The sequence below is a fragment of the Rattus rattus genome, chromosome 10 (genome assembly GCF_011064425.1).
Source record: "Rattus rattus isolate New Zealand chromosome 10, Rrattus_CSIRO_v1, whole genome shotgun sequence".
Classification (NCBI taxonomy): domain Eukaryota; kingdom Metazoa; phylum Chordata; class Mammalia; order Rodentia; family Muridae; genus Rattus; species Rattus rattus.
This window is the reverse complement of record NC_046163.1, coordinates 40324376-40347015: the sequence shown is the minus strand read 5'-3', so window position 1 is coordinate 40347015 and position 22640 is coordinate 40324376. Positions and strand designations below refer to the sequence as shown.

Below are 22640 nucleotides of genomic sequence, written 5' to 3'. Positions count from 1 at the left end.
TATTCAGTCTGTAGACTTAAGAAACAAACAGTTTAAGGACTACATGTATATCTCAGTGGCAGTGTTTGTATAGCATGTTTGAGGGCATCAGATCAAAACTCCCTACAGTTTACTATAGAAGAGCAGTTAAGAGTGACCTCATAGCAAATGATGTGCAAACTTTGTCGTGCTAATAACAAAGACTTTGTTTACACACACTTCTCAACTGTTACATACAACCAGGATTTAAGATGTATCTTAGAGCTACAGAGTTAGCTCAGCAGTTAACTTTCAGAGAACCTTGTTCAGTGTTCAGCACCTAAGACACTCTCTTGATTTTTTTTTTTTTTTTTTTTTCGGAGCTGGGGACCGAACCCAGGGCCTTGCGCTTCCTAGGCAAGGGCTCTACCACTGAGCTAAATCCCCAACCCCAAAATATTTATTATATACACTGTAGCTGTCTTCAGACACCAGAAGAGGGCATCAGATCTCATTACAGATGGTTGTGAGCCATCATGTGGTTGCTGGGATTTGAACTCAAGACCTCTGGAAGAGCAGTTAGTGCTCTTAACCACTGAGCCATCTCTCCAGCCCCTAAGACACTCTCAACAGCCTCTAGCTTCAGAGGTTCTGATGGCCTCTTCTAGAATGTGTGTGTACACCCCCCCACACACACACACACGTAAAAAATATAAACTTTATCGTTTTGAGCATGGCACGTGTCTAAATTCCAGTACTCAAGAGATGGGGCAGGCAGATGTCTGAGTGTCAGTGCAGCCAGAGCTTCGCAGTGAGACTCGGTCTCTAAATAAATTTTATTGTCTGCAAATTGTTTGGAGGACTAAGATAAACAAGAGCTGAGAGTCATTGGGAACCTTGCTCTGTAAGTCCCTTGGTGTGCTAAAGCATTAACTAGTACTGGTCACTTACACCTTGAGTCGTTTTGTTGTTGTTCATTTTATTTCAGGATTTTTGTTTTGTTTTATGGAGACAGAGCCTTGCCATGTGGGTCAGTGCACCTGAACTTACTATTCCTCTATGTCAGCCTCCTGAGTGCTGCTGGAATTGCAGGCGTTTGCCATACCTAGCCTGGGCGTTTTGTTTGTTTATTTTTCAATAATGTCTCTCTTTTCCCCCTCTGCCACCTCTCTCTCTCTTTCAAAGGGTGCCAAGGAGTTTTTAGTACCATCCAGGGAACCTGGAAAGTTTTATTCTCTCCCTCAGAGTCCTCAGCAATTTAAGCAGCTTCTGATGGTTGGTGGTTTAGACAGGTAAACAGGCTTTTTTGTTTATTGGCAATGCTATTATTCCTCAAAAAAAGGAAGGGGAACGACCAAGGGGGAGGGAAAGTGAACATGAGAGCTGGCATGGCACGGGGAGGCTCAGTGCATCCCTAAAGCAGTATCTGAGCCTGTAAAAGTACATATTAAAGAAACATGGACTGGTTTGCATGCCCACCTACCACCTAAGTGTCCAAAGGTGTTGTATTTGGAAAGCCATCTGTAAAATACTAGCCTCTGATGGGTCAGCTGTAATTCTGGTTAGACTTGAGCAAAATAAAGTTTCTGAGGCTGGAAAATGGCTTCATGGTGAGTTCTTGCCTAGCATGCACAAGGGCCTGGGTTTGAGCGTTAGCACCACAAATAAACTGAAAAAGTCCAGTCTCTCTTAAGGATCATTATTAATTTGTTTCAGAGCCAACACTTGGGGAAATTGGATCATTTAAGATGAAGACTGGGTTAACTCTACTTTTTTATAACAGGTATTTTCAGGTTGCCCGGTGTTATCGAGATGAAGGCTCAAGACCAGATAGGCAGCCAGAGTTTACTCAGGTACCTGAGTGTTATATTACTAGGCTCTCACAAATTCGTGTTGTGATGAATTTTCACACAACACACAACACAACAAAATTTCACACGACAAAATTGTGATGAATTTTCAGGATGTTTCAATGCCGGGACAGTAATTTTACACGTTTTTAGAAATGAACATAAAAGGGAGTGGGTCTCCAAGTCTCATTTTCAGACACTCTTCATTTGTCTGATACCCTCACTCCTTTCCATCCCCCTGCCTCTGCACAGGTCTGCTTCCTCCCACTGCCCTCCTTCTGCTTTTATATCACTTGCTTCCTACCTTGCTTTTTTTTTTTTCTTCCTTTTTTTCGGAGCTGGGGACCGAACCCAGGGCCTTGTGCTTGCTAGGCAAGCGCTCTACCACTGAGCTAAATCCCCAGCCCCCCTACCTTGCTTTTTATTCCTTTCCCTTGAGGTCTGTTCTTTCCCCTCTTAGAGTTCCCTGACCTATACCTAAACATGTATATGCACATATAAAAATTAAAATCTAGAATCTTCCGTATGAGAGGAAGCATGGCGTACTTGTCTCTCTGTACCTGTGATACTTCACCGAGCATAATTTCTAGTTCCATTTTTCTATAAATGTCATAATCTTATTTTTCTTCATAGCTCAATAAAATTTCATTGTGTATATATAACACATTTTCTTTGTCCACTCATGGATTAATGACTATCTAGGATGTTTCTGTTCCTTAGCTGTTGTAAATGGCACAGCAATAAACATAGATGTGTGAGGATCTCTGAGCTAAGATTTGAGCTTTTGAGTATTTATCTAAGGGTGGCAAAGCCAGATCATATAATAGTTATTTTTAACTTTTTGAAAAACCTCAGTACTGAGTTCCATAATCGCCACCCCAGTTTAGATTCTCACCAGCACTGAATAAGGGTCCCTTGTTCTCCTGTCTCTGCCAAGCACTGACTATCATTTGTGTTCTTTTTCATTTTTTAAGTTTTTGTTGTTTTTTTTTGTTTTGTTTTGTTTTGTTTTTTGCAGGAGTGGGGCAATTAGTCAAAGTCTGGGTCTCTCTATATAGCCTCGGCTGGCCTTAAACTCCCGAAGTAGACCAGGCTGGCCTCACACTCAGCAAGATCTGCCTGCCTCTGTCTCCTGAGTACTATCATTAAATGGTGCCCCACCATACTCAGCGAGATTTTATTTTATATGTATGGGTATTTTGCCTGCAAGTGCATGCCTGATGCTCATGGAAACTCTAGAACTGGAGTTTCAGGTGCTGTCTGCCATGTCACTGCCTAGAAACTGAACCCAGGTCCACTGGACTATCTCTCCATCCCCATCCTTTGTTTCCTTGACATTCTGCCTGGGAGAGGAGAAATTTCAAAGTAGCTTTAATCTATGCATTAGTCCTTCTCAGAAGGGGTGTGGTCATCAACTAAGATGTGCCAGATATCCCCAGTTTATGATGTGATAAAGTCCTTAAAACAAATCTTATCCATCAAAAATCAGTGTTGCAGGGGCCCCGACACGGCTCAGTGGTAAAGGCTCTTGCTGCGCAAACCTGAAGCTTGAGTTTGCATCCCAGAACCCATGCAAGGTGAAGGAGAGAACTGACTCCAGGGATCTTTTGACCTCCACATGTGTACTGTGCAACACTTGTACCCACACCTACATTAAACATACGTGACTGAATAACAAAACAAACAGTTAAAGCTGGGTGTGGTGGCGCGTGTCTTTAATCCCAGCACTCAAAAGGCAGAGGCAGGTGGATCTCTGAGTGTAAGGTCACCTAGGCCTACAAAGGACAGCCAGGGCTACACAGAGAAACATTGTCTCAAAAAGCAAGCAAGCAACCAAAAACAACAAAAAATAAGGTTAATAGAAGACTCATTATTCCAGAAACAGGCCAGAGTGGGGCTGGAGAGATGGCTCCGCAGTTCAGAGCACAGGCTGCTCTTCCAGGGGGCTGGCGTCAGTTTCCATGTTGCAGCTCACAGTCAGCTGTAACTTCAGTCCCAGGGCACCAGATTCTGTCATCTGGCCTTCGTGAGCACCAAGTATATGGGTACATGCAGGCAAAACACTCATACATACAAAATATTTTTTTTAAAAGGACAAACTAGCTTTAAAGAAAAATAAGTCTATATACTGATATATTTCTTTACAGATTTATCCAAACCCTTATTTGCTTTGGTAAGGTAGGATTAATCAATGTGATTAAATGGCAAAATCACAAGTTTGGAGTCATAAAGACCAGGGTCAGATGTAGCCTAACTACAGTAGTAATTGTTAGCAAGCAATTCACTTACTCCTCTGAGCCTTCAGCCACGAGGTAGTTACAGCATAAGTAAGTTGGCCAATAGCAGTCATCGACATAAAAGCCAAGTATAATAATAGTTGTACATTAACCATGTACTGTCTTTGGACAGAGTTATTTATACGGTAACTAAAAGCTAAGAAGTCTGTAACATGACTGTTTGTGTTAGTTTCCATGCTGTTTTGTTTCAGATTGACATAGAGATGTCCTTTGTAGACCAGACTGGCATTCAGCATTTAGTTGAGGGTTTGCTGCATTATTCCTGGCCTGAAGATAAAGACCCTCTGGTGGCTCCTTTTCCTTCCATGACTTTTGCTGAGGCATTGGCTACCTACGGAACTGATAAGCCAGATACTCGCTTTGGGATGAAGGTACTTTTTTCTTGTTCCCAGGATCACTCCCACGTCGTTCAGACATCTTTTCAAGCATTCTGAAGAAATTTACACACGTTACATACCCGTTGGATAATGTTTTCAATATTCCTTTACCTTGTTACCTTGGTTGTTTCCAAACTACAGCAGATGATGATGATGGTGATGGGTGGTGGCGGTGATGATAACATGTTAGCATTGCACTACTTATTCTTTCAAATTCCATTTCTAGATGCAAGACGTGCGCACACTTGTGTGCGTGCGTGCGTGCGTGTGTGCGTGTGTGCGTGTGTGCGTGTGTGTGTATGTGTGTGTGTGTGTGTGTGTGTGTGTGTGTGTGTGTGTGTTTTAAGATGGGGGGGTCCTTGAAGCTTGCTATGCAGCAGAAGCTAACTTGAGATCCTGTCCTCAGCCTCACAGGCAGTGGGGTTACCAGTGTGTGCTGTCACACTCAGTACGAGCAAGATTAAGGCGTCAGGTGGTGGTGGTGGTGGTGGTGGTACAGGCCTTAGTCCCAGGACTTGGGAGGCAGAGGCATGGATCTCTGAGTTCAAGGCCAGCCTGGGTTACACAGAGAAACCGTGTCTTGAGAAAACAAAAACAAAACAAACAAAACAAAAAAAGAGTAAAATTAAGACACTTGCTTATGTCAAGCCTGACATTTACTTCCCAGAACCAGTAGAGAGAAAGAACTGACTCCTGAAAGCTGAATACACACACACACACACACACACACACACTCACACACACACACACACACACACACACACACACACACTAAATAAATAAATAAATAAATAAATAAGTGAATAAATAAATAATAAATGTAAAAAAATTAAGAGCAAGATTTCTACTCTAATATTTCATTACAGTACTTTCCAGTTACTGATTTTATGGACATGAGTAGTTATTTGAGAGAAAAAAATAAAACTAATCTTCATTTTTAGTTTTTCTATGTCAGTGTGGCTCTCGGAAGGGAAATGATTGAGTTACCAATTTTCCTTGTTCTGTAAAAAGCTTAAATACATGAGCACATTGAGATTATCACCACTCTCTGAAATGCAGGAGTTTTACTGCCAGGTCTCCACAGTTGTCCTTACAGAGCACCATCCCCTGATCTCTGGTGCTGTGCCATTTCTCAGTCTCGCTTCTCACTGCAAAGTCTTTACATGGAACTCCGCCTGGTCATAGTAATCACTCTGTTTTTGTTTTAAATCAGGCTTCTACTCTGTAGCCCGGGTGGGCCTCGAACTCACAGTGCTTCTCCTGGGTTTGCCAGCCAGGTACTGAGAATACTGCGTCAACTACCACACCCAGCTCAGGTCTTAGAAGTAAAAACTGTCCACACAAGACCATAAGTACATTCCTTTTGTTTTGTTTTCATTCAGCTTTTGAGTTTTGGTTTTTCAAGGGTTTTGGGGTTTGATTTTTCTCTGTGTAGCCCTGGGTGTCTGTAATTCACTCTGTAGACCAGGCTGGCCTCAAACTCAGAGATCCACCTGCCTCTGCCTCCCGAGTGCTGGGATTACAGGTGTGCACCACCATTATTACCATTACCATAAGTACATTCTTCTTATCTACAACCATTCCTCATTTGCTTATTTATAATACAGACTATGGGTTCAGACTGCTTAGAGTCAATCCTGGGCTACCATCGCAAAATTTTAGGCCAATGCTGAACCGGCAGTAACCCTCTATGAATACATTTTTTAAATGATAAATTACTAAATGTAATTCTTTTTTCTTTTTAAAGCAAGCTCCAAAGATCCCCTTGTCTCTGCCTCCCAAAGGTTGGTTTACAGCATTGCATGGGTGCTGGGGATCTAACTCTGGTCATTTTACTTGCATAGCAAACACTTTAACCCACTGAAACACTTCTCCAGCTCTAGTTGTTTCTTTAAAATCCTATTTCTGGGCTGGCAACATGGCTGAAGAGATAAGAGGTGATTGCTGGCAAACCTGATGACCTGACTTTGATCCCAAGGTTCCAAAAGGTAGAATGAGAGAACTAACTCCCTCAAGTTGTCCTCTGGTCTGCACACACCCCCTGCCCACAACATACACACACACTTTTTCCTCTACCTCTGTGATGACCTGAGTTCAATTCCTGGAAACCATGTAAAGATGAAAGGAAAAAATTCACTTCACAACTTGGCCTCTGACCTTCACAAAGCATTATTTCACTCACCTGTACACACACAGCACACATCCCTCTCACAATAATTAGTATATAATATTATAAAAAATGTCTTACCTGTAGAATAGAGAAATGTCTCATTGGGTAAGTGTTTGCCACAAAAGTATAAGGACCTGAGTTCAGATCCCCAGAGTCCATGTAAATGCTGGGTAATCATGACACCTGCCTGTAATTCCAATCCCTAAGGGAGACAGAGCAAGTGGACTAGCAAGGTTAGCTATATCAAGAGCTCTGGGTTTGATTGAGAGACCCTGTCTCAATAGATACAGTAGAAGAGCATTGGAGCCTGATCCCTGACATCAACCTCCAGCCTCTCTATGTATATGTGTGCATGTGCACCCATACATGTACCTATGTATATATTATGCAACCATAATACAACACCACATACACGTGAAAAATATAAAGAAACAAAAAAAAAAAGGCTTATTTGTAAAATGTTTTGAAGTGAAAAATGACTTTGTTTAGTCATTCCTTCTTGTTTTCCATTTTATAGATTGTGGATATCAGTGATGTGTTCAGAAACACAGAGATCAGATTTCTTCAGGATGCACTGGCTAAGCCCCAAGGAACTGTCAAAGCAATATGTGTTCGTGAAGGAGCAGTAAGTGAAGCACAGTTCTGCGTTTTCTCTAGAATGTGTATTCTGGAAGAAAATATATTTAATACCAGCGCCTGAACATTTGAGAAAGGATAATATAACAATCTAACCATCATGGTGGGACACACTATGATCACAGCACTTGAGAGGCAGAGGCAGGTGAATTTTTGTGAATTTGAGGCCAGTCTGGTTTACAGATGAGTTCCTGGCCAGCCAGAGTTACATAGTAAGACACGGTCTCCAAAAACAGTGATTTTTGTAGAAAGTCTAATTAGTGCCTCTAAACTTATTATATAAATAATGATAAAATACTGTGTTTTTTATTTATTTCTATTAATGAGACAGAATCTCCTGCCTTAACCTCCCAAGTGCTGAAATTACAAGTGTGTGACAACCTAGTCCTAAAATCACTGTTTGAAAGAGATGCCAGGAATTTGAAAACACTAAGAAATCTGCCTTTTTTCCCCACTATGTTTTAATTCTAAAATATATCATTCTTGCTCAGTAAATATACTTGTTAACTTAAAATTTATAATAAAAAGAAAGGCTATACCTAAGGAAGACTGCCGCCGTTTGTATACATAAGCAGCAGAATGATTTGTAATGGTTGAAAACTCGGCCTTGCTCAATGTGGTGCCATATCCTTTAGTCAGAGGTAAAGGCAGGCAGCTCACTGTGAGTTTGAGGCCCACCTATTCAGTTGCACGTGAGCCTGAGCCACTTAGTGTGACCCCGTCTCTAAAAGGTAAGAAAGTCAATCAATAATTCAGGTGACTTAGAAAGCATATATTTAAAGAAACCCGCAATAATCAAGCTCTTAGACCCTCTTGATCTGAAAGGTGCCCACCCACCTTTGTCCGTATCCTGCACGTTGCGTGACAGTCTTCTGGAGACAGTCGTGGCGGTCTGCAGTGAGACTGTAATTGGGAAGCGGTGGTCCAGCACAGGCTGCAGCACTGCCTTAGAACGTGTGTCATTATGAAGAAGAAGTCACGTTTTTATGAAATTTCATGCTCCACTGGAAGGAACACAACTATGTCTCTATCTTACTTGACACTGTGAACCTGTTCACAAAGCTCGGTGCCATATGAATTGATTGACTTTGATTTCCTTGCATCAGAAGTACTTAAGGAAGGAAGACATTGAGTTCATTCGAAAGTTTGCAGCTCACCATTTCAGTCAGGTAAGGAGCAGTGTCTTGTGGGAGTCTATTCCACTGTCAATTGCACGGACTCTAGTTTTGGTTTGGTTTTGGTTTTTTTAGATTTATTTTTATGTTCTATGTGTGTTTTGCTGGCATGTGTGTGTGGATGGATGGATGGATGGATGGATGGATGGATGGATGGATGGATGGATGGATGAAGTGCTTACATACATGGACCCAGAGAGGCATTGGATCCACTGGAACTGGAGTTACAGGAGGATGATGGGAACTGCAAGAGCAGTGGGTGCCCCTAACTGGTGAGCTCTTAGGTTGAGGGTCAGTGTTTCAGATCCCATTTTCTTTTTTTTTTTTTTTTTTTTTTTTTCGGGCTGGGGACGAACCCAGGGCCTTTGCGCTTCCTAGGCAAGCGCTCTACCACTGAGCTAAATCCCCAACCCCAGACCCCATTTTTCTGTCCATCTATTTTTACTGAAGGACTTCAATTTAGACAGTTGAATTTACTTTCATACTACAAGTTCAACCATACTGTTTTTACATGAACAAAACAATTTTAATCCAATTTTAAGAATTAAATACGGGGTTGGGGATTTAGCTCAGTGGTGGAGCGCTTGCCTAGCATGCGCAAGGCCCTGAGTTCGGTCCCCAGCTCTGAAAAAAAAGAAAAAACAAAAAACAAAAAAAAACAAAAAAAAAGAATTAAATACATGAATTTATTTATTGGTGATCAAGGTTTGGCAGTGGCATGACAAGGGTGAAAAGGCTCTCCTGGTTCTTCACCAGTACACCTTTGAACTGTGAGTACACCTTTGACCAACACATTTTGTGCTCTGATCTTAGAGGATGGTATCACTAAAATGAGGGGCAGGATCGGGGATTCTCATGTCCCTGAATATGTAAATTGCCTTGGCCATTTTCCCAGAATCATGGCGGCAGGCATGATGTCACACTCCTGTAATCCCAGCATTTACGTGGAGGTAGGAGAATCAGGAGCTCAAGGGCAGCTTGGATATCTTGAGATTCCAGACAGTAAGATGACGAGTCTTGCTGTTAGTGTCGGCATCTTCTGTGACATGCTTTAGATGAAGCGTCCCAACATAAGGACACATTATGCTCACCACATATGCTCTGTTTATACCAGGAACAGAATGAGGACAGGCAGGGATGCGCACGTTTATGGTACAAAGAAATGAATATTTAAGTTTCTTTTGAATTTTGGTTTGTTTGTTATTTGGCTTTTTGAAAGCAGGGTCTCATGTAGCCAAGGCGTCCTTGAGCTTTTGACTGTCAAGCCTTCATCTTGAATTATAGGTATGCACTATAACATCCAGCTCTCAATTTTTTTAAGATTTTATTTATTTTACGTCTGTGAGTACACTGTAGCTGTCTTCAGACACACCAGAAGAGGGCTTTGAATCCCATTACAGATGGTTGTGAGCCACCATGTGGTTGCTGGGATTTGAACTCAGGACCTCTGGAAGAGGAGTCAGTGCTCTTAACCACTGAGCCATCTCTCCAGCCCTCAAGTTTCTTTTTTTTTTTTTTTTCTCTTTTTTTGGTTTTCGGTTTTTTTGGATTTTGGTATTAACTCGTTTTTTTTTTTTTTTTGGAGCTGGGGACCGAACCCAGGGACTTGTGCTTCCTAGGCAAGCGCTCTACCACTGAGCTAAATCCCCAACCCCCTCAAGTTTCTTTTTAAATGGACTACTTGCCTCACTTGCCTCATAGCTCAGGCTCAAAGAGAGATAAAGCTATTTCAATAAGAAGGAAGCACAGGGCAGGATGCTGGGGCAGGGAGGTCACACAGAGACCCTGTCTCAGCTTTTTAATTTTTTTAATTGATTTTTCAAGGCAGGGCTTCTCTGGGTAACCCTGGCTGTCCTGGAACTCCCTCTATAGACTAGACTGGACTTGAACTCAGAGATCTGCCTGCCTCTGCCTCCTACGTGCTAGGACTAATGTATGTGCCCCACTGCCCAGCTCTGCCTCCGCCCTTTAAAGAGAGACGGCGACTGACAGGGATGATGCTCCATGGGGAGTGCTTGCTGAGCAAGAACAAGGCCCTGGGTTCAGTCATCAGTACAGGGTGGAAAGAAAGAGGGAAGGAATTTTCAAAATGAATCAAAGCACATTTTTAGAAAATAAAAGACTGAAAAACAAATCCATAAAGTTATATTAAAGAGCCATCTCATCTACTTTTCTCTACTGCAATGTTCTTTCAGATTGGGCATAGTGGCACACACCTAGTATTCAGAAAACTAGGGCACATTATTACATGTTTAAATTTTTACTCAATATCAGTGTGTGTGTGTGTGTGTGATGGGGACACATGCAGAGGCCACAAACCTTTACCATGGAGCCAGCTCACTGACCTCATCTCAGTCATTCTTATTCCATTCACTTGCAGTCTGCCAGAAGTAAAAACAAAGTAAAGGCCACAGACGTTTCTAGGGCCTCCCTCAAGTGGGCAAGTGCTCAGGCACCGATCAGTTATGTCCTCTGCCCTCCTTTCAGACAGGGTCTCATGTACGTGTGGGCTAGCCTTGAACTCACTCTGCAGCTCAGGCACGTCTCAGGAAAGTGCAAGCGTCTGTCCTCCCGCTGTAGTCTTTTGAGTAGCTGGGCTTACAGACCTACACCCCAGGACTAACTTTAAAAAAATTATATTTTGTATCACTTTGAAAGGATTCGTGATGAAAAAGAGAAAGAATCGTTGAACTGGCGCTTTTATGTCAACTTGACACAGCTGGAAGTCGTCAGAGAAGAAGTAGCCTCAGTTGAGGAAATGCCTCCTTGAGATCCAGCTTTTAAGATATTTTTGCAAATAATGATCAGTGAGGGAAAGCCTAACACGTAGTGGGTGGGGATACCTCATTTCTACAAGAAAGCAGGCTGAGCAAGCCACGAGGAACAAGCCAGTAGACAACATCAGCTCCTGCCTCCAGGTTCCTGCCCTATTCGAGTTTCTGTCCTGACTTCCTTGTGATAACGTGGAATGTAGCAATTAACCCTTTCCTCCCCGACTGTGTTGTGGTCATGGTGTTTCATCACAGCGAACTAAGACAATCGTGTAAGTTGTCTTCTGCTTGGAACAAGAAATCTTTGTACTGTGAGAAAACAAATCCGTCTCACTTTTGAGAAAAATATCAATAAGCCTTTTTCTTTATCCAGGAAGTCCTTCCTATATTCCTGAATGCCAGGAAGAACTGGAGTTCACCATTTGCTAAATTCATAACGGAGGAGGAAAGATTGGAATTAACCAGATTGATGGAGATACAAGAAGACGACATGGTGCTGCTGACTGCTGGGCAACATGAGAAAGCAGTGAGTGAAACTGTGCGACCTGGGCCTGTGCTGAAGGCTGCCTCTTCGCCATTTTATTTACATATTTAAGATGGACCGTTGGCTTCGTAAAGCACTGCTGTTCCGTGTCAGTTGCATCAGTACCATCAGTCATCGTGTAAAGTCTTTTTCAGTGCCTTGTAAAGCACTGTATAAGCACTAGAGTCATTCTGTGCTCAGTGGTGTGGGATGCAGCAGACCTCAAGTTCGAGACCAACCTACACTCCATAGTGAGATCCTGTCTCAGTAAAGCCAAAACAACAAACCAAAACTAGAGCCTCGGGCCAGTGAGGTGATTCAGTGGCTAATGCCTGAGTTTGATTCCTAGGAACCCTCATGACAAGAAGGAACTGACTTCTAAAAGTTGTCTCCTCTGTGCGTGTGTGTGTGTGTGTGTGTCTGTCTGTCTGTCTGTCTGTCTCTCTCTCTCTCTCTCTCTCTCTCTCTCTCTCTCTGTTCCCCAACTCTCCCATTTTCTCACACAAAATGAAAAATTTAAAACTGGGGTCTTTTCATTAGGTACTAACCTCACTATCCTTATTCACGTCAGAATTGACTCATTAGGAATTCAGTACAACTATGAAAACAATATTTTGAAGGTTTGCAAAGGAAAGAAATTTAGTAGTTACAAACTTTTATATAGAATGCATTCCTAAAACTATGGAGGGACAGTTCAGAGTACTGGAGGGGAGGACTGCTGGACTGCTACCCCTCAACTGGTACAGTCAAGGCAGGACTTTTCCAGTTACAAGTGCTAAGTGCAGCTGTGAACTAACTGAGTCACTTTGTCAGGGAATAGACAGGAAAGTGGATGTAGTTTGAAAGGTCCTTGTGAAATATAGAAAACATTACAAGTGAAACACGAATATTAAATTTCATAGAACTGGGCATAGAGCAGGGCTCATACCTGCAATCCCAGCATTCAAGAGGCCTAGGAAGGAGGAAAAGCTACCTAGGTCACATAGCTGAGACCATATCTCAAGAGAGATTCAGGGAGAAGAAAGAAAATGGGTGGAGGAGGAAGGCGAAAGAAAAGTAAGGTGCAGAAGTTAAGTCTCTTTGTAGTAGCATAGCTAGTGAGTGAAGAAAGATCTAGGCCATTACCATTTCCTAAATTACCGTTCTCTGTGTGTGATGAGTGTGTGGTGTATGTGTGGGTGTGTGCACGTGAGTGCCTGTGTGAAGGCCAGAGGTTAATATTGAGTGGTCTTCCTCAATCTCTACCTTAAATTCTATCTGGAGTTCTGATTAGTAGACTAGCTGCTCAGCGGGCTCCAGGAATCTACTGTCTCTGCCCCACAAAGGTGTCAGTCACAGACACCTCTGCCTTTTACATGGGTGCTGAGGAGCCAGGCTTACATGCCCACGTTTCCATGACAAGCATTTTACCTCTCAGCCCTCAGAATTCATTCCACCACATTCATTCCAGCCAACATTTTCTAATGCATGTCAGACATTCATCAGATCCTCGCCATAGCCCTTCAGGAATGGCGCCCCCATGCTGTGTTGGGTTCTGTATCTTATGTGCTTGGTCTCACTTGCAATTTTATTCGGGACATAGCCACATGCACCTGTGGTCCCAGCTTCTCATGAGTTTGAGGCAGGATTGAGTTCAGTAGTTGAGGAACAACCTGGGAAGTAAAGCAACATCTCATCTCAATAAATAATGAACCAGGTGGTGGTGGTGGTGGTACATTGCCTTTAATCCCAGCATTTGGGAGGCAGAGGCAGGTGAACCTCTGAGTTCAAGGCCATTCTGGTCTACAGAGCAAGTTTCAGGAAGGACAGCCAGGGCTACACAGAGAAACCTTGCTTCAAGAAAAAGTTAGTTAGTGAGGAAATAAATAACTACTCAGTGTTGGAGTAGGTATTTTATCTCCATTTACTTATGATGGGATGTAGGGAGATTAGTAAGTCAACAAACAGGCTCCAAGCTTGGTCTGTCAGGCTCTGGAGCTGTTTTCCTGGTCACTGGGGTATGAGGTGCTCGCACAGGTAGCTCAGGCTGATAGTCGAGTGTAGTTATCTATCTGGCAATCAGATCATCCTCGTATCTCCATCTCCAGAGAAAAGTGTCTTATCTGCTAACTGGCCAGTCTTCGGAATTTAGGTTGTGTCATCTGACACCCACTCTGACAAGAAGCTAACAATGCCTGTGTCCTTTGTTTGCAGTGCTCTTTGTTGGGGAAGCTACGACTAGAGTGTGCAGACCTTTTGGAAATGAGAGGAGTGGCGCTCCGGGACCCAGCATTGTTCTCTTTTCTCTGGGTAGTTGACTTCCCACTCTTCCTCGCCAAGGAAGAGAGTCCCACAGAGCTGGAGTCAGCCCACCACCCATTTACTGCTCCTCACCCCAGCGACATTCACCTCCTCTACACTGAGCCGGAAAAGGTACTGACCTCTTCTCCCAGATAAAAGGGAAGTGACTAGATAAAGACCTTCCAGATTTACTCAGGAGAACCAAAGATAAAGGCCAAGCCTACTGTTAATAAATTGTGTTTTAGAACAGTGTCTTGATCCTATAGAATTGAAACCCAGTAATTTTCTGTTAGATAAAAGTTCTGTGACCTTGTAGGTTCGTGGCCAACACTACGACTTGGTTTTAAATGGCAATGAGATAGGAGGAGGCTCTATCCGCATTCATGATGCACAGCTACAGAGGTACATCCTGGAAACAATGCTAAAGGTATGGGATGCCCTTGAACCTTTCCTTTTATCCACGTCTTTGTTTTAGGAAACATTTATTTTAAATGGAGAGTTTACTAGACACAAAATGTCAGCTTCTCTTCATGTTTTATGTGGCACTAGGGAGAGCAAATGGTAATAATGGTTGCTCATTAGTGCTTACTGTGTGCCAGGGGCTATTTGCTACACAGCCAAATGTGGTGGTTCACGCATATGATTCCAACAGTTAGAAAGCTGAGATTTGAGGATGGCCTTGAGTTCCAGGCCATCCTGTGGTACATAGCAAGACCCTGACTCAACAAACACAAAAAAACGAGAAAAACCACACCCACAGATACACTGGCGTATTATTTAACCTTCACAGTAATTTCTGTAAGTAGGTACTCATTCTCATTTTAAAGATGAGAAACTTAGGCAGCAGGTATATGGCCAAGTCATGAAGCTCAGAGCCAGACAAGGTGGCACAAGCCTGAAATCTCACCTTTCAGGAGGCTGAGGTAGTTATAGATTTGAGTCAGGCTTGGACTACCAAAGCCCTGTCTCCTGTAGTACAGGAACTGAAGGACGGCTCTGGAGACCAAACTCCTAAAATGCCATTCCCAGTGAGTGATAGTATTTATTGAGAGGAAGAAACAAGTAGGCCTTTGTGTGTGTTTGGTTTTTGTGGTATTGCTTTATAACTTAGGCTAGACACCATCCTCCTGCCTTCTCCAGAGCACTGGAAAACAGGGGAGTGGCTTGTCTTATTCTGTTGAACTTCAGCCCTCTCCTCTTAAGTTTTGTTGTTCTTTTATAGAACATCTCCCCATGTGTTATCACTAGTTAGGTCCTGTCATTTTTAACCTTTCTCCTTAGTACTTACTGTTACATTATGACAGAAGACTTTCAGTTTCTGTTTAAATAAATAAAATGTGTTTTACATTTCAGGAAGATGTGAAATTGCTTTCCCATCTGCTTCAGGCTTTAGACTATGGGGCACCCCCACATGGAGGAATTGCCTTAGGTAAACAATCTGTCTTTTTGTACACTAAATTTCATTCCATGGCACTGTGTCTCAAACTCAGATTCTCAATTCTGAAGGGGAAAGGATTGGGAGGCAGAAGCAGGCAGATGTCTGTGAATTCAGGGCTAGCCTGATCAACATAGCAAATTCTCCAGGGTCAGCCAAGACTACAGTGAGAGCTACACCAGCCCCACCCTTAAGTCAAAACAAAAACCAAAAAGTGCCTATTACTCTTGCAGAACCTGAATGTTGTTGTTGTTGTCGTCGTCATCGTTTTTTAAATTGGAGAAAAAAAATTTAGGGACCAAAGATATGGCTCAGCAGTTAAGAGCACTGGCTGTTTTTCCAAAAAACCCAGGTTCAATTCCCAACATCCACATGGCAGTTTATAACTGTCAATAACTCCAGTCCCAGAGAATTTGACACCCTCACACAAATACATAATCAGGCAAAACCTAATGCACATAAAATATTAAATTGTCTTTTAAATATTTTCAAAAATAGGAAAAAAAATCATACAATTTATTCTGCAGCTTTTCCTTTCCAAACTGCTGCCAGATCCTTCCCACCTTCCCACCTACCTACCCACTTCCACACCCTTTCTCTCTTCTTATAAGGAATAGATAAAAAGAAAAATCTGTAAATACACACACACACACAAAGAACATAAAAACACAAAATCAGAAACTATAATACACAAGCAAAAGACCAGCAAGGCAAAGAATGCCAAACAAAGCAAAAGTCTACAAAATTACCATTGGCTTCCTTTTGTGTTTGCCATCTACTGCTGGGTATGGGGCCTAAGTGTGGTTAATTTACCCAGACTCAATTAGAGAAAACTAGCTTTTCCCCTGCAAGTGAGTACCAGTTGCAAATAGCTTCTTGGTTTGGGGTGGAAGCTCATGTCCACTTCCCCATTGGGACCATCAGATCTGAGTCTGTGTGTGCATGCTGCCATAGTCAAGAAATTTCTTATGTGCATCCGATATGACCTGAACTTAAGTTCAAACATCCATAACAGGCAGCTCACAATTGTAATTCCAGTGCTGCGGGAGCTTGTGTGGGAACCTGCATAGACAGACCAGCCTAGATTACATGAAATTCTATCTCAAAAACAAAACAGATAAACAAAAATTAAAGTAAATTCTCTACAGGCCTGAGGATATAGCTCAGTGGTAGAGTACTTGTCTAGAATGCATGAAGCCAGAGCCAAACAAGGACAAAAGTCTCTGCATCTTTTAAAGACCTAGGCCAGTAGTGGCGGTGCATGTTTTAATCCCAGCCTTCAGGCATATCTCTTAAAAGTTCTAGGCCAGCCACAGCTACATTGTATCAAAAAAAAAAAAAAAAAAAGCCCATTAGTAATGGTGGTGGTACAGGCCTTTGTCCCAGGACTCAGGAGGCAGAGGCAAGTAGATCTCTGAGTTCCAGGCCAGCCTGGTCTAGAGAGTGAGTTCCAGAACACTCAGGACTACACAGAGAAACCCTTTCTTGACAACTCCCTGCAAAAACAAAATTTTCAGAGCTAAGTAGCTATACATTTCTCATGTTCACTTTGTATTTTGCATCACAGGGTTAGACAGACTGGTGTGTCTTGTCACGGGAGCACCCAGCATCAGAGATGTCATAGCCTTCCCGAAATCCTACCGAGGACATGACCTTATGAGCAATGCTCCAGACACTGTGTCTCCTGAAGATCTGAAGCCTTACCATATCCACGTCTCATGGCCAGCAGACTCAGAAGAGAGAGCATCCGCCATACCTTCCGAATACTCGAGCTCTTGACTTGTCTTCTTTGCTTTACTAAACCTAAAAAGAAGATCCAGACTTGCCACAGACTTTAGAATCAAGTTTCTGTGTAGAAGCAATCATTACTGAGTAAGAAACCGAAGCTACACAATTGTGGTCATATGTACCATTAGGACTTTCTGTAGTTGGGAGTTCTGTGGAAGTTTTTTAATTGGAGAATTGTTAAAGTGAAACAAAAAATCTTTTTATTGGAGTATTTAGTCTTCTTGTTTTCCAAGACATGTTTCTATACCAAGTTATTTAGGACGAGGATATGAAGTAATACAAGAGAATGATTGCCTCTGTAGACTGGCCAGTTAATGCAGCAAGGTTTCAGTTCATCCAGCCTCATCAGAACCATAAATTGACCTTTTTGGTAACCTTTCAGCTGTCAACATGATCTAAAAAGTAGCATAGTAGAATCAAAAAAAAAGGAGCAGAATTCTATTGTGTTGCCCCTCAAGCAAGTTACAAATGTCTCTTGGCTACTCCTTATAGGTTGTGAATGACACTTGTCCTGGCTATCTCACAGTACTCTTACATTTGTGGGAGAGATGTGATTTGAACAAAGCAGGGCTGAAAACACAGCTATCTAGTCACTGTCCTATTTCTGTGAGGAGGCACCATGACCAAAGCATGTAATTGGTGCTGGCTTAGTTTCAGCTGGAGCTTGCTTACATTGCCAGCATGGTGGCATAAGGAGACACGGTGCAGAAGTAGCTGAGAGTTCTGTACCCTAACCTGCGGGCAGCATTAAGACTAGACCTGGTACGGGCTTGTTTATGGTTATGACAAGGTTTGTCTGTAGCTGGAATGTCCTGAACTCTCCTATATCCCAAGCTGGCCTCAAACTTTTACTGATCTGCTTGTCCCTGACTCCCAAGTGCTGGGATTAAAGGCATGCACCACTAACCTAGCTGGGGCTCACCCCCACTGACAAACCTAATCAGCACCCCTCACATCCATTACCTTTTCTGAAAGTTGAGCGCCCTCCCAACCTTCCAACAGCCACTATGCATCCTGAGGCCAGAGAACGCAGCTATGGGGGCCATCCTTACTGAAACTAGCACAGCAGGTCAGTGGGGTTCAACCATCATACCCACACAATCTAAAGGCCTAATGGGGCACAGTGCTGAGTGTTTAAGTACTAAAGGAGGCAGACTTCCTATTTGGAAGCTATCTTTACCCCTTTGGATCCTATAAAAGTAGGCTAGGCAGGCTGTGGTGGTACACCTCTTAAAGGCAGATGTGGTCTAGACTTGATTCTAGTTCTGCAACTGCTTTTAGCTGATCTTGTGTTCCGAAGTAAATTAAGAAACCATGGGTCTCTTAATATGGTCCAAAATCTTGGGAGGCAGAAGTGGGCAGATCTCTGGGTTTGAGATCAATAAACAGCTTGCAGGAAGCCATAACTAGACCTAGATTTGATAGCTGGATTCCACACAGCTTGTTAGCTGTCCTGACCTCTACACAAGACATCACACAAGTGAGAAATCTTATGGGGATTTCATCCCAGTTTTTAAGTGTTCCAAATACCCATTACAAATCTAGCCTAGAGCCAAGGCCCACATCAGGACTAACTGAAATTTAAACAGCGTAGTTTCAGCTCACTTCCCTTTGGGCCCACCACACCCAGCATGGCTTCTCATGTATCCCCCCCCCAAACTTGCCTTGTCACAAAATTAAGTCATCTCAGGAACTGCACCATAGAATGAATGAGCAACATCCCCAAGAAACTAACCTTCTAAATAAAGGGCCAGCATACCCACCACCTTCAACTGACAGATTTAAGCCTATGTCACTAATGTGAAGTCCCCACAATATGCTCATTAGAACAAAATGCACAAATCACACTTCAAATGCTACAATAATACACTTTTAATGGTAAAATTCTTGACAGCACAATATCTGGCAAATCTTCTATTCAAGCATCCATCCAGGCACCTGCAACAGAGGTAGCAGTTAGGCACATTTCTATTTAACTTAAATAGATGGTAATTGTTAATTAAAATACAGAACATCAGATCTTTTACTTTCATCAAGTAATCAGTGAGAGAGTTCAAGTTGAAGTGAGATCATCATGTATTCTGTAGTACGTCCATGGTTAAAAGCAGTCTTAGTTTCTTACCTCTGGAAAAGGTGCACCCACTGCACTGTCCACTTGTCAGAGGAGCCCTAAGAAAACAAAAACTTACTCGTCTGGCTTAGAATGGTTCAAGCTAACATATTACCAGAGTAACCTCAGAAATAAAATGGAACGGTTGTAAAGGTGATATCACTTTGTATCATTTGGCAGAATCATCACATCACTGGTTACAAGCCATATTGCAATCTAGAAAAACAAGATGACTTACCTTGAAATTCAGAAATGAGGACCTGTTTGGATATTTAAAAACTTCATTAGTGCAGACATTCACCCTCCATTACATTTACACTATTCTTTGGATCTTCTGTTCACTTGTCTCTATGGGGCTCATCTCAATTCCCTTGCTAAGAGGCCTAAGAAAAATTGGTTGCTCACCATACCTAGGGAACTGTATTTTTCACTAAGTGGCACAGGACATGAAACAGTGGATTTGGCCTCAATCACTAGGACCAGCTTTCCATATGCTTCCTAATACTATACAATTCATGGAACACATGACAGCCAGATACATCAGATAGGAGCGAAAGACATGATTGTTCACCAGAGTCACGTCTGCTGAACTATGTTATCATCACAGTATCGGCTTACTGGCAAACTGTTCCAAGTACCTTCAACACATGCAAACCTCAGACTCACCTTGTGTGGAGCTTGCCGTGCCTTCAGTTAAGAGGACCCACATGTGGTACCTGCAGGAATATGCTGTTTAGAAACAGGTATTTATAAAGTGTATTTACCCATGTTCCTAAATACTGTTTCAGCTTAACAATCACTCTCCAATGTTGTTCAGAGAGATTCCCATCTGTTTTAACTTAATTGATCATCACTAACAGTACCTTTCTCATATCATAAACACCAAGTTTACAATGCTTACCTTTATACGAAATCATTTGTACCTGAAAGAAAATTGAAGGCACCATTTAGTACCCATGGTAGCACATGCATGTTCAAAAGTTAAATGTTGTACAAGAATACTGCAAATGACTACTGGATAGAATACATCTTGAATTCAAGGCCCCCAATGGCTTCTTACCCAAGCAAGCCATCCCAATGAAAGCATGCAACCACAGTAGCTACAATTAAAAGAAAATACCTCTTACAAATATGCTGCATGTGACCCAACTATGCTTAGTAGCCTGCCACAGGGTTCTTCAGTATTAAAAATTGTCTACAAGTTATTTTCAGCTCAGACATTTGATCAACATCATTACAAAAACCCTGTTTAAGTATTGTCTAGAATATACCTATTCAAGCATCAGAAGATGATACATGCTGGACTCTGAATTTAAAAATTTCTTCATGCCACTTTGTACTGACCTACAGCAACTGTTTTTCATTACTTACTTTTAGAACTGTCCGCCTGATTCAAACTCCACCTGAAGGAATTACAACTGTTAGTGCAGTCAAAAAATTCAACTCTCCCCACAAAAAAGCCAGGCGAGCCCAACATCAGATAGAGCTAATTAAGATCTTCACATTAGTCAGCATTTGTTTGTCATCATGTAGGCTGTGTTCACAAAGATATGGCTAGGACACTGCATGTGGCCCAAGCACTTTACAAAAAGTGTAATGCCAAGCTGTATTTGGCCTATTACCACGATTCTTTAGATTCACTTACCATTTCATTTTCTGGCTTCCCATTCTTGTACCTGCAACAGCAAACAAATAGTTAAAGCTGCCCTGTTACAGGGTTGGGGATTTAGCTCAGCGGTAGAGCGCTTGCCTAGCGAACACAAGGCCCTGGGTTTGATCCCCAGCCCCGAAAATAAAAAAAGCTGCCCTGTTACATCCATGGCGGCCTCGGCCATGTGGGAGACATCAAGATCACAATCATGGCACCAGCTAAGACCCGTGGGGGATCACTAGCTCCCACGGATATAAAGAACCCACCTCCTCAGACAGCTACAAAGCTCTTTAGCTTCACATCCCCCACCCATTCTCTGCAATTGCTTTTGTGAATGGCAGTGTGCATTTGCTATTGGGTATTCCTTGTAATGGGACCACATGCATACCAAAAAGCCTGCTTACATGGCTCTTGTTCAGTTATCCAGCTTCCTCATGAGTCCTGGGGAAGAAAGTCTTTATGTAAATACTGTTTACTCTGTAAGTGCCCCCCCAATCATTATTCTTTGTGCCTCAGTTATGATTAATGGTGGTCTATAGCTATCGTCACCCCAACTGTCAAGAGTAGCAAATGATGTCATCATTGTAGCACTGTCTTTTTCATCGAACTTCTCTCTAGGGCCATTTCCGTACTCACCTTAGCTTTCATCCGTCTTTGCCACAGAACTAGAAAGAAAAGATGTGAAGAGTCAGTCCCCTCCTTCACTGAACTTACTTTCCCCCAGTACTTTATATTAAAGCCTCAGAACAGTGTTTTTCAGAAATCCCTTCTGTCCACTACTCTCATACCATCATGGGCTTTTTACTCATTATGTTTTTGAGATACATTATTGACTTACCTGCCTGTGAGATTCCACCAGATGTCCCATCACAGAGGTCCACAGCGCCATTCCTACGAATGGATTTATCATTTAATGTCTTTTTCGTAAGTTTTACCCCGATAAAAACGTATCATACGAGCTGCCTTCACATAGGCACTGTGAGATGCGTATGTCTAGCAATCATACTTAATTCTCCATACCAGGCCCTTCCCAAGTGGAAACTTATTCCCTTTTCTACTAAGTTCTACATAGTGGCAGTTTCTAGCAAACGCATTCGACGCCACGGTTATCTAATACCGCAGGACTTTGCATTCAACCCTAGCCGTACGGTGCACAGAAAAATAGCACGTGAGTACAAAAGGCAGCTCGAACTGACTCAGCATGCTCTGCCATCAGAATTGTTGGTATTCATCAACAAGGTCAGTTGTCCCTACCAACATAACCTTCATCATTGCAAGAACACTTGCTGAGTCACTATTGTATTGTTTCCAGGTTATAAATCCAATGCTATTTTATGTCACATACGCATAAAGCAAATCTTCCAAAGCATCCAGCTCGTGCCTTAAACTAAGCTCTCCTTTTGGCACCGGAATTCCACCAGCCTAGGGTGCTTCATTCCTACAAGGCCTAAAACCGTAACGGAGAGAAGTCGCATACCTGCTCAGATTCGCCTCACAGCTCCGAAAGGCCGATATGGCGCCTGAGTCGAGTATATAAGGTCTCCGTGACGTCAAGACGCACGACCGCCCATTGCGTCCATCCAAGCCCCGCTCTTTCCACGCCCTCAGACTCCTCCTCA

At 42.5% G+C, this 22640-nt stretch overlaps 1 protein-coding gene, 2 long non-coding RNA genes and 8 other non-coding genes across 13 annotated transcripts in view; 1 reads left to right on the top strand and 10 right to left on the bottom strand.

Moving 5' to 3' along the window:
- The window catches only part of Dars2 (aspartyl-tRNA synthetase 2, mitochondrial), a 29366-nt gene extending 11679 nt beyond the window's left edge, over positions 1-17687 (top strand). The window contains exons 8-17 of the mRNA XM_032915240.1: positions 1144-1250; positions 1742-1811; positions 4297-4476; positions 7170-7277; positions 8395-8457; positions 11608-11760; positions 13951-14169; positions 14354-14464; positions 15391-15466; positions 17040-17687. Coding sequence (XP_032771131.1) covers positions 1144-1250; positions 1742-1811; positions 4297-4476; positions 7170-7277; positions 8395-8457; positions 11608-11760; positions 13951-14169; positions 14354-14464; positions 15391-15466; positions 17040-17251 — 1299 coding nt within the window. The 3' untranslated portion in view covers positions 17252-17687. The remainder of the gene's footprint in view (positions 1-1143; positions 1251-1741; positions 1812-4296; positions 4477-7169; positions 7278-8394; positions 8458-11607; positions 11761-13950; positions 14170-14353; positions 14465-15390; positions 15467-17039) is intronic.
- Positions 17688-19122: 1435 nt separating this feature from the next.
- On the bottom strand, positions 19123-20638 carry LOC116911033. 3 transcript variants are annotated; one of them, XR_004389305.1, is made up of 4 exons: positions 20272-20638; positions 20037-20086; positions 19609-19630; positions 19123-19429 (listed from the first exon to the last, which is right to left on the bottom strand). It is a non-coding gene; the product is annotated as an uncharacterized LOC116911033 (long non-coding RNA). The 3 variants fall into 3 exon arrangements; XR_004389304.1 differs by having other exon boundaries at positions 19369-19630; positions 20037-20099; XR_004389303.1 differs by having other exon boundaries at positions 19369-19630.
- LOC116911901 lies at positions 19268-19344 on the bottom strand. Its single transcript, XR_004389408.1, has one exon. It is a non-coding gene; the product is annotated as a small nucleolar RNA SNORD81 (small nucleolar RNA).
- LOC116911806 lies at positions 19492-19569 on the bottom strand. The gene has a single exon (XR_004389346.1). It is a non-coding gene; the product is annotated as a small nucleolar RNA SNORD47 (small nucleolar RNA).
- On the bottom strand, positions 19903-19983 carry LOC116911810. The gene has a single exon (XR_004389349.1). It is a non-coding gene; the product is annotated as a small nucleolar RNA snR60/Z15/Z230/Z193/J17 (small nucleolar RNA).
- Positions 20148-20232, bottom strand: LOC116911800. The gene has a single exon (XR_004389342.1). It is a non-coding gene; the product is annotated as a small nucleolar RNA SNORD79 (small nucleolar RNA).
- Positions 20545-20610, bottom strand: LOC116911853. The gene has a single exon (XR_004389375.1). It is a non-coding gene; the product is annotated as a small nucleolar RNA SNORD78 (small nucleolar RNA).
- A 205-nt stretch (positions 20639-20843) lies between the features above and the next one.
- LOC116911809 lies at positions 20844-20904 on the bottom strand. The gene has a single exon (XR_004389348.1). It is a non-coding gene; the product is annotated as a small nucleolar RNA SNORD44 (small nucleolar RNA).
- A 109-nt stretch (positions 20905-21013) lies between these two features.
- LOC116911032 lies at positions 21014-22624 on the bottom strand. Its single transcript, XR_004389302.1, has 5 exons — positions 22499-22624; positions 21860-21912; positions 21658-21686; positions 21410-21462; positions 21014-21046 (listed from the first exon to the last, which is right to left on the bottom strand). It is a non-coding gene; the product is annotated as an uncharacterized LOC116911032 (long non-coding RNA).
- Positions 21759-21820, bottom strand: LOC116911854. Its single transcript, XR_004389376.1, has one exon. It is a non-coding gene; the product is annotated as a small nucleolar RNA SNORD75 (small nucleolar RNA).
- On the bottom strand, positions 22225-22304 carry LOC116911807. The gene has a single exon (XR_004389347.1). It is a non-coding gene; the product is annotated as a small nucleolar RNA SNORD74 (small nucleolar RNA).
- Positions 22625-22640: the final 16 nt, after the last annotated feature.